Source organism: Hyperoodon ampullatus, assembly GCF_949752795.1.
Source record: "Hyperoodon ampullatus genome assembly, chromosome: 11".
In the NCBI taxonomy this organism is placed as follows: domain Eukaryota; kingdom Metazoa; phylum Chordata; class Mammalia; order Artiodactyla; family Ziphiidae; genus Hyperoodon; species Hyperoodon ampullatus.
The window spans coordinates 34,064,387-34,082,550 of record NC_136924.1 but is presented as its reverse complement, the minus strand read 5'-3'; the positions used below and the strand labels follow the sequence as shown (position 1 = coordinate 34,082,550).

Below are 18,164 nucleotides of genomic sequence, written 5' to 3'. Positions count from 1 at the left end.
CACCAGGCCGGCGCCTCCTGCGTGCCCTTGACGGCAGGAGAACCCTCCAGATCCGGCTGGGGACGCGGGCGCCCGGTAAATTCCAGAGGTTGCCCCTTCCCCTGGCGCCCTGGCCGCAGCCCCTGGGATCCCAAGGCCCCCCGGCGGAGCGGGACGGCAGCGGCAGGGTAACAGCTCGCCAGCCCGCCGGGCCGGCCCGCGCAGCTCGGCGGCGCGGCAGGACTGAGCTGCTCTGGCTGCGCGCAGAGCCCCGCGCCCCCTGGCTCTGCGCCAGGCCGGCGGGCGTGCGCCAGGCCGGCGGGCGTGCGCCCAGCGCGCGGCACTGCAGCGCAGGTCATATGAGCAGAAACGATGAGAAAAGCACTTTTTAATCTTTTCGCACTTGCTCTGCCAGCTCAAACAGTTGCAGGATGTCGATGACAGACTTTCTCAACGCTGAGGATATCACGAAGGCAGTGGGAGCCTTTACCGGTGAGCAGCGCGCTTCCCTCCGCATCCCTCTCCCCTCATCCACCACCCTGGCCCCTGCACCCCGTGCGTCCCGCAGCCGGCCAGTCTTCCCCAGCGCTTCTCTGCCCACGCATCCCGCGGGGCGCTGGTGGAGCGTGGAAGGGGGTCTACGGCATTTCCCAAACTCTGCCCGGGGCCGGACTTGGCACAGAGAGCGGGCGGGGGAGGCCGTGCGCCCTGCCGGACAACCGAAACTCTCGGGCGCCAAAGGCCGGGTGGCCACGCTGCGAGGACCCGGGTCCCGGACCAAGGGCGAAGACAGGGGTGGAAAGCTGCACCTCTGGGTGCTTTTGGGCGCTCGGGGCTTCCTTTGCAAGGCACTTGGAGGGGGCTTCCTTTGCAAGGCACTTGGAGGGGGCTATAGGTGCGCATGCTTCTCTCCACGCGACCCCTTTCCAGACAGGCCTCTTTCCTGGCTCCCTGAATGTCCAAGACCCTTCTCCGGGGCTCAGAGCTCAGCCCCCCGCAACGGATCTGCGAGGGAGCGAGGTGACCTTCCCGTAGCTGGCGCTCCGCTCTGCTCAGCCCTGCGAGAAGCATCCTCCGCGCTTGCAACTTCCAGCCTCCTCGGGCACCGAGGGAGGGGAGCCGGCAGTCTCATGTCTCTGAGCTGCCCTGGACTTGAGCGCTTAGCTGCTTACCTTCCTTCTCCCTCCTGTCACCCAGATGGGGAAACTGAGGCAGGGTGAGGGCTAGAAACTTGCCCAAGATCACCTGGCAGGGCAGCAGAGGAATTAGCACGGGGGTCACCTCCGGATCTTGTCCCTGCCCACTCCACCCCTCCCCTACCTAGTGTCTGAGGTGGACAGAGCAGCTTTCCTCCCCTCCAGCCCGGGGAGGGAACAGTGAGTCTTCGCGGGATAGCCCCTACCCCGCCACCCCCGTCCCACACACACACATAAGTTACTTGGTCTAAAGTTTCCTTTCTCAGGTGTCCTTCAAAAGGAGCTCGGGACATAGAAAATTGGAGGAGGGCTCCCATTTCCCTCCTCTTGGCAACCCCTCCCCTGGGCATGAAGAAACTCTGGGAAGCCACCCTCCCAGGGCACTGCGATAGCCCACCCACCTCTTGACCCATCTTGCTCCCTCGGAGAAGAAACCTAACTGGGAATTCTTGGGGAGCCTTCCAACACCCGCCCTCATTCCCACCAGAATGGATTTCTGCAGCAAAGCGGGGGCTTCTGGGTCGTCCCCTTCCCCCTCCTACAGTGTGACCTTGAGAGAAACTTGTCCTCTCTGTGTTGCTTTTCTATAGATTTCACACAATCTATGACCAAGAAAAAGGTCGACCCTCCCTTCTCCCCTGCAGCACACACACATCATGTTCACACCACCTCCAATTCCCCCGCCCACCCCAACTCAGCCGCCACCCAAAAGGCTTCATGGAAACCAGGAAGCCCCTCTGCCTTCAAATGCTACCCCCACCATTAGTGAAGGGTACAGTGGAGGGTGGGGTCTGGTTGGAGAGCCAGGGTGATGTGGGTGCAAGGCCACCTCTGCCACTGTGCGACCTTGGGCCAAGCCCCCTCACCTGGCCTGGGCTCCCTCAGCCCTCCCGTGGAGGGGTGCCTCTGCCATCCCACAGGACTGGCCCTGTGGAGGCGATCAACATGCTGTGACACCCACATCCTCCCACCCTTCCCCAGGCCCCTTGTCCGTCCTCATTTTCACCCCTCTCTCCACCCCCCAACAGCTGTCGACTCCTTCGACCACAAAAAGTTCTTCCAAATGGTCGGACTGAAGAAAAAGAGCCCGGATGAAGTGAAGAAGATATTCCACATCCTGGATAAAGACGAGAGCGGCTTCATCGAGGAGGAGGAGCTGGGGTAAACTGAGGCCTGCGGGGGCTGCCCGGCCTGCGGCTCTGGGGGAGGGGATGGGGGCTGGCGCTCTTGCTTTGCAGGTCCTGTCCAGCTGCCCGTCTCTCTGCACCCTTCACAGAAAATAACCCTCCGTGCCTGATCGCTGTTGCTTCCAGAAAATAAAATCCTCAGCAGAAAGTGCAACTAATGAGATTAAACTATAGCCACTTAATATTGCTAATGGAATGATGCTACTTAATAATTGAATACAAACCAAGAGGCGGTTTTTCTCGTTGCCTAGCACCATAGGCAAGACAGAGAGCGCTCCCTGGAGAATTTCACTGATTTTCATTCCTCTAAAAGGCAACTTCTACCATCCTGCAGACCCCTACCCTTCTGTACCAGCAGCTAGAACAGTTTCTGGGCAAGTCAGGGATGCAGAACCAGCTTTGGGGGTTCAGGAGTCCTAGGAGCAAGACAGAGAAGGTTATGACTAGGAAAATGCAAGGTGACATCCGCAAAATAACCTCCCACCATCACCCTCTTGGCTACCTTGCCCATGTCTGCCAACCCTTCTGTGCTTTATGTAACACTCTGGCCAAGACTGCCTTGAATTTTGTCAGAAAGAGAAGGGAGAGGGTGTGGAGAGGGGCTTTTCAAGTAGGGACTTCCCCATCCATCCTGTCTCTCCCTGAAACCATCCCACAAGGGTAACCTTTGTCTAGAACCTTCTCCTCCACCCTCCCATGCCCAATGTGCACACACACGCATGCACACACGCAGATGCTGACTTCTACCTATCCTCCAGGCATCACCTTCTCCAGGAAGCCTCTCCTGACTCCTCCCCTGACCCCCAGGTGAATGGATGCATCCTTCAAGCACGGCTCACCACTTCCCCATCATTGCATCCATCACACTGTGTGGTCTCTCCCAGAGTACATGGCCTCCTCCCTGTTTTTTCAGGTGGCTTCCTAAGATCATCTCTGTGCCCCCCGTTGCCAGCATGACCGTGGCACAGAGAAGACACTTTTGTGTTTATTGTGTTGGCTGAATAAATAAACAAATGTAGGTGCCCTGGCTGAAGTGAGGGCAACCCTTCGCAGAGGACAGCCTGTCCTTCCCTGCACGCTTACCCGCGAAGCATAGCCATGGTGGGGCTACCTGGCCCAGCACAACGGCACGCGTGCTTGCTGCTCACCCCGTCCCAGCCGCCTGCTTCCCCTGTGCAGACGCCAGCCCACCATCCACACGGTGCTCCTGCAAGGCGACCCTGGCCTGACTCCCTCCCCACTTTCTCCCTTTCCTCCTCCAGATCCATTCTGAAAGGCTTCTCCCCAGATGCCAGAGACCTATCTGCTGAAGAAATCAAGACACTGCTGGCTGCTGGAGACAAGGATGGGGATGGCAAGATTGGGGTCGATGGTGAGTAGCCATGACCTGGGCATGTGGTGGATCTCAGGCTGTTTGGATGCTAAAAGCTCAGAGCTATGTCCCTCCACCATGGGAAGGGGAGAAGAGGGGGTCCCCCACCCCCCAAGATTAGAAGAAAAAAGCCAATCCATTAGGTCTGAGAGATCTCTCATGTAAGCCAGCCAAAGAAAAAACTGGTATATTGTTTTCTAGATTTGAATAACCCAAAAGGAATAGATTCTTTTTTTTTCTCCCTGCTGTGTAAGGAATCCAGGAGAATTTGGGATTTTTCCTGAACTTTGTCTGTACTTTTGCCTGAGTTCTGGTCCCAGCTTTGCCCCAACTGGCTATGTGACTTTGGGCAGTCTCTCTCCTGCTCTGGGCCTCAGTCTCCCATCTGTAACCCAAGGAAACGAGGCCAACTGATCCCCCAGGACCTACTGACTCTCACATTCTCAGATTCCAGGGATGGAAATTCGTTATCTCCTATCCTCCTCAGCATCTTGCCCTGGGTGTCCTGTAACTTAGCCTCAAAACCTGTTTCGGTTTCACCCAAATATACCATTTCAGAATTGCATGAGAGCCAGGAAAAAACAGCCAGCCAGGGATGAGCTGGGAATTAGGAGAAGGAACATCTGGCCTGACCTTGCTTTTCAAGCTTTGCTTTCAGAACAGACGAGGGCCTGGCGGTCCACCATCCCACATCCTTCTCCATTCAGATCTAACCAGCATTCACATCCCAGCATCATTATCTTTTTTAGCATCACAACATCCTTGGGAATCATATCCACTTTGCAGATGGGCAAAGTGAGGTTGAAGGTGCTTGGCCTGTTCAAAGAGCTAGGACATATGTGGGGGAGCGGGGATTTAGAGCCAGTTCTGAATATCTCTGTCCAATATTCTATGTGCTGGTCCTCGTGACGGTCCTTTCTGCCAATTTAAGAGAAAACTATGTGTAGGTGCTCAGCCTCTGGGCCCGTGCTGTCTGGGTTCAAATCCCAGCCCAGCCACTTGCTAGCTGTGTGATTTGGGGTGATTCAAGTAACTACTCTGGGCCTCAGTTTTCTCATCTCTGAACTGAGGATAACGACAGTTCTTATCTCATAGGATCGTCAGAGGATTACATTTGTTCATGTGTGATGTGTGTAGAACAGTGGCACAGAAGAATTGCTGTATACATGTTTGTTAACTACTTTTTTAACAGAGGCTAGGTTGTATTCATCCTTGTATCCCCAGTGGCTAGCCCATACCCAACCCAAAGCAGGCACTTAATAAATATCTGTAGCTTGAGTGTGAAGTCCAGCCCCCTATGCTCTGCTTGCTCTCTGCCCTTCACCAGCTGTGACCTTGACCATCACCTCTCCATACCTAGGTTCCAGTGTCTGACAAACGGGGTGCACAGTTTTATCCTAAGACCTGCTTGGGCTCGTTGTGAAAATTAAGCGGCTGCAGACACAGCATTGCCTTGGGAAATGTACAAGGAGTCTGAACGTGGGCATAGTTTATTAAATTTTTATGCCAGAAATGAGAATGGAGAAACTCTAGAAAGGTTAGATGCAATGAGCCGCCTGACCTCCTGATGCCAGCTGCACTTCTTGTGGCTGGGAAAGAGGGAGGTGGCTTTAAAGGAGGTGGAGCAGAGGGTGCTGGAGGGAAAAGCGTGGCTGGTCTAGGTGATTCCAGTGAGACGTGTGTCTCTCCCACACCCCCATCCTCACTAAGTCACTTATCGGACAGTTCCACCCCGAGCTCGGGTCCCCCCGTGACCCCAGCTCATGCCTTTGGACCTCCCTCCCGTTTTTATTTGCAGCCAATGTGCTACAGCTCAGGAGCAACCTACACGGTGAAGGGAAACCAGGCCAGATCCTGGCCTGCTTCCCTGCCTCCCTCACTGCCCAACTCAGATCTTAAAGCACTAACTCAACTCTTCCATCAGACCCAACCGATACTTACTGAGTAGCAACCCCGTGCTGGGCAGTGGGGGAAGCAAAGTGGAATTAGACCCAACCCTCAGAGGCACCACTTCTTGGCCGGGTGCCCCTGAGCCCCGACTATAAAGCCCTCATCTATAAACTGGGCATCACAACACAACACATAGCTCACTGGGATTTTGTGAGGATTCTGTGACACGATGTATGGCAGTGTTAAGTGCAGTGCCCAGCGCACAGTAAGTGCTCAGTAAACAGCGACTGCAACACTATTTCTATTCTACCTGCACGATGTTTACAGCTCTATGATTTATACACAAACACACAGTAATACCAGGCAGAGGCCAGGAGGTGCAGACGAGATCTTCAGAGAGGGAGACAGTGGGCGCCCGTGCGGATCTGGAGACCACGGGCAGGGCTGCCACAGGCCAGGAGGGCAGGTGGAGGGAGGTCCAGGCGGGGCCTTGGTATCAATCCACAAAGGCACTAAGGCTGGGAAGTTTAGGGCATGTTTAGAAAGGGGAAAGAAGGTAGGTTTGCTGAGGGTGGGAGGGGAGAGAGAATTATTACCAGGGTGAGTAACGTGCGCCCAGCCCGATGCTGGACTCTGCACCCATGTCACCTCATTTGACCTTAGGATGACAGAGGACATAGATGCAGATGCAGAAAGAGCAGCTCCAGTGCCCAAGGTGGCATGGATTCAAACCCAGGTCTGTCTGCCAGCACAGTCCAGGCTCAGGCCAACCTGGTGAAAGTCTGGAAATCAGGGCAGAACAAAACAGGGGGGCAAGAGATGAAATGGGCAATGAGAACAGATCACCCGAGGCAGGGGGGCCCACACCTCATGCTTTTGAGGTGGGAAGATGCAGACACGCCCCCTCCCCGCTTCCCCTGCCAAACACAGTACTTTATCCAGAGGGCGACAGGAAGGATGGGTGTGATGGTGCCTCATAAACAGCGGGATGGGAAGAAGAGCCCTTCGTGGGCCCAGAATTTTCTACTTTAGACTCTCTGCTTTGCTGCCCACTCCCTCTAAAGGCCAAAGAGGCTGAGCCCTGCCCACCAGCTGGAGGATGCCTTCAACTCCCGGTAGGACTTGGGACAAGTCACAGAACTTCTCTGACCTTCAGGTGCCCGCTCTTTAAAATCAGGGGTCAGATCACTGGCTGATCACTGGGGTCCCTTCCAGCCCTGGGACTCTCCATGTGCCCCAGTGCATACATCTCTAGACAGAGGACCAGGTTGGCATCTAGGCTCAGCTATGTGACCTTGAATGACGATAGCAATGACATCTAACTTCATGGAGTCCTCTTTGTGCCAGGCACTGAGCTTAGCATTTTACTCATTTAATCTTCCCAGCTTCTTTGAGGATACTATTACTATCCCCATTTTATAGATGAGGACACTGAGTCTCAGAGAGGCTAAGAGTTTGCCTAGGAAGAAACAAGGTCAAGATCTGAGTTCAGGTCTGTCCAGATCCAAAGCACATGGCCTGTGCTGCCTGCTTCATTCATTCATCCATTCATTCAAAGTCAAAGAGCATCTACTGGAGACGATTTTATTTATTGACTTATTGATTGCTTCTCTCTCTCTCCCACTGGGTTGGATGTCATGTCCACAAGGGCAGGAACTTTGTTTTGTTCAGCTCTGACCCCAGCACCTAGAATAGGGCCTGGCATATAGTAGGGGCACAAGAAAAGTTTGATGAATGAATGTGTCCAGTTCTGGGGATGCAATGATGAGGAAGTATGGTATATAGGGAGAGGTCCACAGGCTAAGAGTGGAGACCCACTTGGGCTGGGGCTTGCAGGTGCTAGCGGATTCTAGAACCAGGGATACTGCCTCCGTCTCTAGCTGCTTGCCCTTCTGAAGGTGAGTGATATTTACCAGGTCCTTTAGGATCACAGGTTGATGGGAATGGGTAGAAAGACAAAGTTCTCATAACAGCCCTTTGCTTTCCCACTTCTGGGCAGCTACTTCCAGGAAGCTCAAAGACTTTTATAGATGTGGTCGACTGATTCTCGATGGCCACCCTTGAAAGCCTGGTGTAGAGCTGGTAAAGGGGGGATTTAAAGCAGAAAAGGAGGGAGAAGGTGATCAAAGGTGGAAGGTGCCCCCAAACCCAGGGATCAGTAACAGGTGAGACTAGTAAGTAGCAGGTTCTCTCTCAAGTAACTGTCCTTCCCCATGGCGGGTCTCCAACAGCACCTGGCATCAGAATCACGGACGGCTTTTCACGACACAGATGGCTGGGCCCCATCCCCAGAGTTTCTGACTCCTTAAGTCCGGGGTGGGGCCCAAGCGTTTGCATTTCTACAAAGTTCCCATGTGGTGCTCATGGTCCGGGGACGACACTTTGAGAACCACTGCCTTATAATCATCCTAGAAAATAGATGCCATCCCTCTTCCAGTTTGTAGTTGAGGAAACTGAGGCACTGAGCAGTTAAGGAACATGCCCAGGGTCCCTCAGTAGCAGAGCCAAAACTGAGACTCAGAGGTCCTGGCAGGACCCTCTGCCACCCTGCATGTGTCCACAGCCTGGGTTCTCCATACCCAATACCTGCCCGCATGGACCATGCAGGCTGCTGGGAATAGCGGGTACCATCCGTGTGGCACTTCCTTCCGTCCTCACAAGAGCATCACAAGACATGCCCTCACTGTACAGACAAGGAAACTGAGGCTCAGGGAAGTGGGGTGACTTGCCCAGGATCACACAGCTACTCAGCATTGGGGTGCTGCTTCAAACCTCGACATTCTTTGCCCTGCCATGCTGTCGACAGGAACTGCATACCCCGCATATACACGTGCACACACGCAATCCTAGTTAGTTTTCCTGAAACCTGATCCCAGTGGCAGAGCCCGTTTCCTGTGCTTCAAGCCTGTTCCAACTCAAGAGCCTGTGGTTTGCTTTTGTTTCCGTGGCTGAAAAATTTAGTCATAATGATTGCCTGACCCTTGCAGTCGTTTCCGCATGCCTAAAGGCATTTGCTTTTTCTGCTTCCTTCTGGCAAAAATCTGTTCTCTTTTATCCTTAAGTAGCATGTTTAACATGGGAGGCAGGAGGGAGGGAGTAAGCCCTCGGGCTGAAACTCCTGAAGTCAGGCAGAAAATACAACCGGTAGAGTGCTGCTACCAGCAGTGTGAATGGCCAAGGCTTCTCCTCTCTCTGGACATCCCTGTCCTCATCCCAAAGCAGGGTTAAAAATAACCACCTTCAAAGGTTGTTGCAAGAATTGTGAGTGTTCTGGAAATGGTTCATTTCCTCTTGTTTTGTGTGCTTTCTCTTGTAAGCTACCTCAAAACCCTTTGGAAATAGTGGAATACCCACTCTCAAAGGAAATGAAATGGAGTCTAAGATGGGAAGAAACTGAGAGGGATAAAAGGAGAGTCATGCCTGCCTCCCTGTAATTCCAGCCCTCCAGCCCCTATGGGGTTTGATTTCCAAGCAAGGCAGGATATGCACATCGGGGCCAGCCCGCAGCCCTGATGGCAGAGCCCCAAGTCATGCAGTGTTTTGTCCTATTTCATTACATCCTCATCCCAGCCCAGTATGGTCTGGGGGACAGAGTCTGTGGTCCCCAGTGAGAGATGTGGAAATTGAGGCCCAGCAGACGTGCAGTGCCAAAGTCACACAGCAAGCCCTTGGCCAAATGGAACCTAGGTCTCCTGAGTCTACCACTCCCTCCACCAGGCTGAGCTGGGACATTCAAGTTATAAATGGTTTCTGTACTTAGCAAGATGCTCGTTTTTATTCCCGTGTGGACCCTCCCTAACTCCCCACCTTATGCTGCACTAGATAAGATTTAGCCAAAGGAGGGAAAGCAGCACTCCTTATATAACTGCCCTCCTGAGAAAAGGAGCAGTAGTGAGGGCAGAAAGAAGACCCTCCTTCTCCATTTATCCCTCTCCTGCCTCTGGAGGTTACAGCATGATTCAAGAACCCAGGGCTGTTCAACTCCAAGCTCTGAGAAAGAGACACATCCTGCCACGAGCCAGGCCTGAGTTACAATCTTCCTGGCTGAGTGACTCTCGGCCTCAGTTTCCCTGTAAGTAAAATGGGGATAAGACAGCTGGCGAGGATGAAATGGGGCAGCTCGCAGGGCGGTGCCTAGCACAGAGTGTGCCCCCAGGACTGTTTACGGGCTCCTTGCGGCCGTCCGGCTAGACCCCAAATGACCCAGCCTCCCTGTTCTCTGGGGTGGGAAAGTGATCCCTGTTTGCAATACCAATTTATAAGAAACCCAGCCTGGGAGCTATTTAGAAGTGAGGTGATAAACCGGAGGCCGGTGTCTTCATCTTGGTCATCACGACAGAGGGGAGGAGAGAGTCTTCCAGGCGCTGACTCAAAGTTCAGCTCATTTTCACCTCGGGCTATCAGCAGCGATGCTCTCACCTGTCAATAGCTTCTAATTTGGTCCAATTCCCACAGTGCCTGGAACGGGGACAGACCTCATTAGGCTAATTTCAGTTTCTTAAGGGAAAGGAGAGGAGTGAGTCCGCCCATCCTCTGACCCTTGCCCTGCTGCTCCCCAGCCCCAGCCCCACCCCTTGTCTCTTCCTGATTGAATGATGAAGATACCAGCGAGCTGGCCCCAGGGGCCTCAGGTGAGGCTTCTTTGGCAAAGGTAGAGTTGTACCTGCATTTTTATAGGAGGAAGGACTCTGGATCCTGCCCCCTCTACCCAGGAACATTCTCCCTCACACCTCAACAGTAAGACTTGATTTAACTGTGCTCCCTCTGTGTGCCAGGCACCACTGTACCTTGTGTAGTCCTCACTGTTGCCGTATGAGGAGATACTCTCATTGTCCCCATTTTACAGACGTAGAAACTGAGGGGCAGAGACTGAGTGTCCGTGGGCAGGCATGTTAGGGATGGAATCCTAACTCGGATGGGATAGACAGTGTCAGAAACTTGCTTTTTGGGCATCCCGTGTCCTCTGTCTGTTTATATCTTCCTGTCTTAGTTTTGGGATTTTTGTGGCTATTGTTGTTATTATTTCAAAACTCCAGCCTGTGCCAGTTGTGCTGAGGATATCCAAGGAACTAACATTTATAAGCCATCTCCTATGTGCCAGGCCTCTTTCTGTATTTTCTCATCTGGTCTTCCCAATAGCTGTGCACGTCGGCGTTATCATATCCATTTTACACATGAGAAAGTTGAAGCTCAGAGAGGTCAGGTGATGATCTAAGGCCACCCAGCCAGAAAGTGATGGAACAAGATTCAGATCCAACTCCAGGATTACTGCAACGTTGTTGGCAGGTGCCAGGCAGGACAGGAAATGGTGAGGGATGGCAAGAACAAGGCCAAGAAATAAAGGTTACAGTGCCATTGGTGGCATCCTTCCCCTGTACTGGGCAGCGGCCAGGCATTTCATGGACTTGGTTTTAAAGTGGCTGGAGCAGCAATCCCACTACTGGGCATATACCCTGAGAAAACCATAATTCAAAAAGAGTCATGTACCACAATGTTCATTGCAACTCTATTTACAATAGCCAGGACATGGAAGCAACCCAAGTGTCCATCGACAGATGAATGGATAAAGAAGATGTGGCACATATATACAATGGAATATTACTCAGCCATAAAAAGAAACAAAATTGAGATATTTGTAGTGAGGTGGATGGACCTAGTCTGTCATACAGAGTGAAGTAAGTCAGAAAGAGAAAAACAAATACCATATGCTAACACATATATATGGAATCTAAAAAAAAAATCGTTCTGATGAACCTAGGGGCAGAACAGGAATAAAGACACAGATGTAGGGAATGGGCTTGAGGACATGGGGAGGGGGAAAGGTAAGCTGGGACAAAGTGAGAGAGTGGCATGGACATATACCCACTACCAAATGTAAAATAGATAGCTAGTGGGAAGCAGCCGCATAGCAAAGGGAAATCAGCTCGGTGCTTTGTGACCACCTAGAGGGGTGGGATAGGGAGGGTGGGAGGGAGACGCCAGAGGGAGGAGATATGGGGATATATGTATATATATAGCTGATTCACTTTGTTATGAAGCAGAAACTAACACACCATTGTAAAGCAATTAAACGTCAGTAAAGATGTTAAAAATAAATAAATAAAGTGGCTGGAGCTAAAGAAGCATCTTGATAATAACAGCTACCAAATGCTGCATGCTGGCTATGGATCAGGCCGGCGACAAGGGATGTAGTGCTGGTTCCTCTGAACAACCCAAGGAGGCCCACTTTACAGATGAGGAAACAGGCACAGTCAGGTGAAGTATCTAGTCCCAGGTCACAGAAGCAAGAAATGGGAGTTGAGGGTTGACTCCCAGCTCCCTTGCTCCAAACTCCGGAGGAGAGCTAGAAAGGCATCTTCTAGACCCGAGGCTGCACAAATAAGAAAACAGAGACGTGGAAGTGTGAGGTGTCTTGTCCAGGGACACGAGTGAAGAGCAGAACCAAGACCAGAGCCCCATCCTCTGATGCCCATTCTCCATCCCGGCATCCTACCGCTAAATCACTTGACCTAGACTTTACAGGGTCTTTGTATGTTTGCTCATTTGTTTTTCTCTCAGGAGAGACCTGGATGTTTTAGAGGAGACTTTGTTTGATAGGAGGGCATTAGTTAATTGGCTGGTTCCTGAGCTCTGCCCCAAGAGGTGTACAAAAGGTACAAAAGAGGTGACTCCTGCCTTCAATTTGTCTCCAAAGTGCCCTGCTCCAGGTTCTGGGTGGACAAAATTAGAATCCTGTGTTCTCTTCAGAAAGCCAGGGCATGTGCCACTGTGACACCCGGCTGCTTCACAGTGGATCTCAGGGGTCTGTTTTTAGAGGCTTTTGAAAACCCCACAGGTCCAAAACCTCTCCCATAGTCAGGCTCCAAAATGTCTGACCTGCCACTACTGGAGAGTCCCTTGGTTGGTATCCCTTGGTCCCCTTCATGCTGACTGTTCCAAATGCCATCTGGTGTGAAGGTGATGGTCAGGCTCTTTGCTGAGGTGCAGCCAAGAACCCGTAACTTCTAGGGAGAGGATTGGGGGGAGGGGGCAGGTAGATGGAAGTCAGGAAACGGTAAGGACCAACTTCCCCTCTTGCCAATCACTCCATGAGCTGGTGTTGGTGGACGGACTCATGTCTCCTTTTCCCCAGGACAGAGCAACTCAGTGCCCAAGGACAGGCTTTACTGGCTCTGGCCAGTTTTCCAGATCAAATGGCAGGTGAAAGCTGGAGAGAGTTCATGCTTCCACCCGATCTGGGATGTTAGCGCCATCAGGAACGGCCTCTCCACCTTGATGTAGGGGGTGTTCATGGGACCTCAGGCCAACTCCTGCCCCTGCCCCTTCTTTTCTGCGTGACCCTGCCACTTGACCTCTCCAGGCCTCCACTTCCCCATCTATAGAATGGGAATCATCCCACTCACCTCCTGGGGCTGAATTATATGCAGTAAGTCGGTACTTTTTGAACCCTGAGAAGGACTCATGAGCCATGCCATCCATTCATCCATCTGTCCATCCATCTGTCCACCCATTTGACATTTGTTTATGGGCACCTGCTGGGGGCCAGGTGTGTTCTATTGCTAGGAGAGCAGTGAAAAGTGCCCCCTGCCCTCCTGGAGTTTATGTTCTGGTAGGGGGAAACTGACAAAAAGTAAGTACGTACATAAATAAGATCATTCTCAGAGAGTGCTAAGTACCATGAAGTAATAAAAAACGGCTAATATGACAGTCATGGGGGTAGTGATATTTGAGCTGACTCCTGTGTCACTCTAGACCTAGGTCAAGGTAGATCGGAAACCTCCAGGGTAAAGAGGGAAGTTTGAATCACGTCCGCTGTGTGATCTTGGTCACGCTACTTGACTCTTGGGCCTCAGTTTCCCGATCTGTAAAACGCAGACAAAAGCGTCTCTCCCATGGAGGAAGTGATTCTTGAAAATAAGAATTTTTTAGTTCTATAAAAATCGGCAATACTAATCAAAGTACTAACGATAAAAGACATCTCAAAAGAACCACCTGGCTTAGCGAGGTGCTGTAGGATCAGAGGAGCTCGTGGCTGAGAAAGCGGATGCTTTGACACCTGGCCCGTGAGAGGCATTCTTAATGTTTCATGTTCGGGTTGCACTCCTGTCGCTGTGATCGTTCAGCCAGTGATTCCGAGGGTTTTCAGGGCCAGCAGGAGAACCCTGCCCCTCTTCCACCTTGAGTCGATACCCAGGCCCCTACATCCAGGCCACCTGCCTTTCCTGGCCTCAGGGACTACTTGGGGACAGGAGAGAGTGGTGTCCATTTCCCGGGTCAAACCCCAGAAAGGTGAGGAGCCCTCCCCCTGGCGGGGGTCAGTGGCAGGTCATTTCCATGATGATAGCACGTGTTGGGTTGGGTGGTTTTGTTTTTTCACTTTGTAATTTTTAAATACTTCTAGCTGTGTTGACGGACAAGGTCTCACAATAGTACAGCGAGTTCCATATCCCCCTCGCAGGGCATCTCCTAATGCTAACGTTTCACATAACCATGTGCATTGAAGAAATTACACTGGGAGGTTCTTACAGTATGTGCTTCATACTAAGCCTGGGGAGGGTGGGACACACCTCAGGGGAGCCCCAGGTACCTCTTGTGGCCTTTCTTTTCTTTTTTTTTAAACATCTTTATTGGAGTATAATTGCTTTACAATGGTGTGTTAGTTTCTGATTTATAACAAAGTGAATCAGTTATACATATACATATGTTCCCATATCTCTTCCCTCTTGCATCTCCCTCCCTCCCACCCTCCCTATCCCACCCCTCTAGGTGGTCACAAAGCACCGAGCTGATCTCCCTGTGCTATGCGGCTGTTTCCCACTAGCTATCTACCTTACGTTTGGTAGTGTATATATGTCCATGACACTCTCTCACTTTGTCACAGCTTACCCTTCCCCCTCCCCGTATCCTCAAGTCCATTCTCTAGTAGGTCTGTGTCTTTATTCCCGTCTTACCCCTAGGTTCTTCATGACCTTTTTTTTTTTTTCTTAGATTCCATATATATGTGTTAGCATATGGTATTTGTTTTTCTCTTTCTGACTTACTTCACTCTGTATGACAGACTCTAGGTCCATCCACCTCACTACCAATAACTCAATTTCGTTTCTTTTTATGGCTGAGTAATATTCCATTGTATATATGTGCCACATCTTCTTTATCCATTCATCCGATGATGGACACTTAGGTTGCTTCCATGTCCTGGCTACTGTAAATAGAGCTGCAGTGAACGTTTTGGTACATGACTCTTCACATTCAGTTTTTCGTTTGTCTCTCACTAGGAATTGTTACCGCCCCCTTTCTTCACTGCATGGGCAGATGGGGGAGCAGATGCCCAGAGGGGGACCTTTCCCAGCAAACATGGCCAGGCTGAGCCTCGAAGCCTAGCTCTTGATCCCCACCTGCGCTGTCCCCACATCACAACACTGCATTTCCAGAGGCGATGGTGACTTACCTGACGCCCCCCAGTGTTTGGCAGGCTGGGGACCTGGCATCTCCAGGAGAGGGTGGCAAGCTCCTTCTGTCCTCTGTTGTCCCCTGGAGAGAAAAACAACAGAGAAGACTCTCCTAAAATAAATCTTCCAAATAAAGGTCTCAGAAGACCTGGCTAGTGAGCAGAACCCCTTCTAACCAGCATACGAGGGCCCCACAGTCGAGAGGACATGGAAGGGGGTGCAGAGGGGTTCCCAATGTGGGCTGAGGCCTCCTGTGCACCAGCACTTCTCTTCTGACTGTCTCTGGATCAAGAAGCAAAGCCGACTTTCCTTCCTTTTACAGATGATGCTAGTGAGGCTCAGAGAGGCTAGGCGCCTTGTCTGAGGTCACACAGCCCGTCAGGGGAAGAGCCAGATTCGGGGGCCCAGGCCTCTTTAGCTGAGCTCATCCTATCACACAAGAGGCCAGCCCAGCACGGCTATTGGGTCTTTCCTAAATACACCCCATTGCATCCTGCCCTCTGAGCCTTGACCCCTCCATCTGCTTTCTCCTATGGGAATTCTGCATCTTACAGACCTGTATCAGAAGCCACCTTTCCTCTGAAGGTTTTCCTGATCCCTTAAATAGAAGGCACCTCTTCTCCTGTGAGTGCGAAGTCTCTGTGCCTCTCACGTCTTTTCACAAACACATGTGGTCCCCTCGGTGTCAGCTGTGGAGCCAGGAAGTGGGATGGAGGGAACAAAGCCAGTGGGGCTGCAGCCTTATGGTCCAATGGGGGAGGCAGACAGCAAGTGAATAAGCAAGAAAATACTCAGAAGTATTTCAAGAGTGGTGAGTGCTGGGAATATAATAAATAATGATGAGAGCAAAGAGGATCGCAGTAGGGGTGGGTCACTGCTTGTGCCAGAGTGGTCAGAGAAGGCCCCTTGAGGGGTGACGTTTAAGCTGAGACCAGATAAGTGAGAAGGAGCTGGCTGTGAGGCAGCCTGGAAAGTGTACCAGGCAGTGAGAACGGCAGGTGCAAATATCCTGCGAATGCCCTCGGCGTGCTTGAGATTCAGAGAAAAGGCCAGCAGCACAGAGCATTTCCTGACATCTTCTTCCAGAAGCTCCTGGGGTGCAGGGACCATCTCCGGCTCCCCTGTGTCTCCCCTCACCTGGTTGGGACATCCCTTTGTCCATTTTTGTGGAGTTGGATTCAATAGAGGGACATCTGATCAACCCCTGATGCTGACACCAGTCTCTGACCTCCTTAATTAATATTAAGGCGAAGCAGAGCAGATGGACACTGCTGGGGAGATGGGGGGACTGCTGTGGCTTGCAGGCAAGCCCACACGGAGGTGCTTGGACCCCAGAGCTTGAATCCTCAGCCACTTACAACCTGGACACTCTGAAAAGTCACTTCTCCTCCCTGGGCCTCAGTTTTCCCCTCTGTAAAATGGAGATAATAACTCCCAGATCCCTGAGTGTTCGCGAAGATTAATGAGGAGACAGAGACCAGCTCTTTCTGAGCACCTGGACGCACTCACCCCTCTGAGCTGAGGTCACGGCTCCAGGGTCTGGCTCCGTCCCCCAGATGAGGAGGAACACACAGTGGTTCCTGGCTGCTCACCACATCCCTTTCCCCGGACCTTCTAAATCAGAAAGTTCAGGGCAAGGGGACTCTATATCCTTTTAGATCCTGCTGGTGACCCTCATGGGCTAAGACAAGTGGCTGTGAAAGAGCTCAGGGTCCGAAGTCAGACACACCTGGGTCTGAAGCCTGGCTCTGCTTCTTGCTAGCTGTGTGATGTCGTAGACATTGCTGGACTCTGAGCCTCAGTTTCCTCATTTGTGGAAGGGGAATGATGATAAAATGCACAATATGGGATTTTTGTCAGAGTCAAATAAGATACTGTATATAAAGCACTTAGAAAAGGGACTGACATGATTAACATGCAGAAATCTATCATCACCACTATTATTATAGTTATTATTACTAATAATTTGTGGGTGACATGACATCGTGAAGCGAAAGATATGGTAGGCTCATCATTTCCCATCTCACTTCATTCATTCACTCATTCATTCATTCATTCATCCCCATGCTCACTTGCTCCATCACTTCAGTTTTCCCTTCTGCAGCAGATTCGAGAATCAAGAGAAAACACCAGTGGGGGGTGTGGGGGCCACAGTCAGGTCCTGGCCAGTCTCTGCTGCACTGACCACCTCTGACTCACCTCTGTCATTTTCTTTTGCAGAATTCTCTGCTCTGGTGGCTGAAAGCTAAGAGGCTCTGACTGCCCAGGTCTTGTCCTTCTCTGCCCCAAACACCCGATCTCAGCCCCACTTGCTGCCCTCCTGCCTTTCTGTTCAGTTTGTTTATGTTATTTTTACTACCCCTGTCCCTTGTGGCCCTTGAAGGACACCATTCTTCTGGAAAATGATGGAGAAACAATAAAGGCTGTAACCAATCAGATTCTGCTGCTTGAGAGGAACCAGACCTGGTGGGGTGTGGCTCCTGCCCGTGGCCTTCCAGGCACACCTGCCCGGGGATGGGGCAGGATACAGACAGAAAAGATGAAATGGAAGGGAAATTTACTGAGCCCCTCCTTGGCCTTTGGCACGTGGGTTGCCCATTCATCCTTGAAACCACCCATAAGGTAGGTGATGAAACTCTGTTTTACAGGTACAAAGACTGAGTCTTGGAGAAAGTGACGTGTCTAAGCCCACACAGCTGGGACTTGTGGATGGTTGGATGGATGGATGGATGGATGGACAGATGGATACTCATTAATACTCTTTTTGTTGCAAATGATAGAAACCCAACTCAAAGTAACTTAAGAAAAAAAGGAAGAGAAAACAAAGACTTGGTTATGTTCCTGAATAGTCCAGGGGTAGATCTTCAGGAACAGCTGGATCAAGGAACTTAAGTGATTTCATCAGGATTAAGTCCTTCTTTCCCCATCTCTGGGCACTGCTTTCCTTTGTGCTGGATTCATTATCAGGCAGGCTCTCCCTCCTGATGACAAGATTCCTCCAGCCGCTCAAGGTGTCTATTCAGAATATCAGTTAAAAAAAAAAAAAAAAAGAGCTTCTCTTTTGCAATCACTCCATCAGAAGGCCCCAAAT

The 18,164-nt window shown here is 51.4% G+C and overlaps 1 protein-coding gene across 1 annotated transcript; it reads left to right on the top strand.

Annotated features, from left to right (window-relative positions):
• Positions 1-410: 410 nt before the first annotated feature.
• On the top strand, positions 411-17,406 carry PVALB (parvalbumin; the record flags this gene model as incomplete). Its single annotated transcript, XM_079714790.1, has 4 exons — positions 411-471; positions 2,204-2,336; positions 3,625-3,734; positions 17,294-17,406. 4 exons carry the CDS (start codon positions 411-413, stop codon positions 17,320-17,322), a joined length of 333 nt encoding a protein of 110 aa, XP_079570916.1. The 3' UTR covers positions 17,323-17,406.
• Between the last annotated feature and the right edge of the window lie 758 nt (positions 17,407-18,164).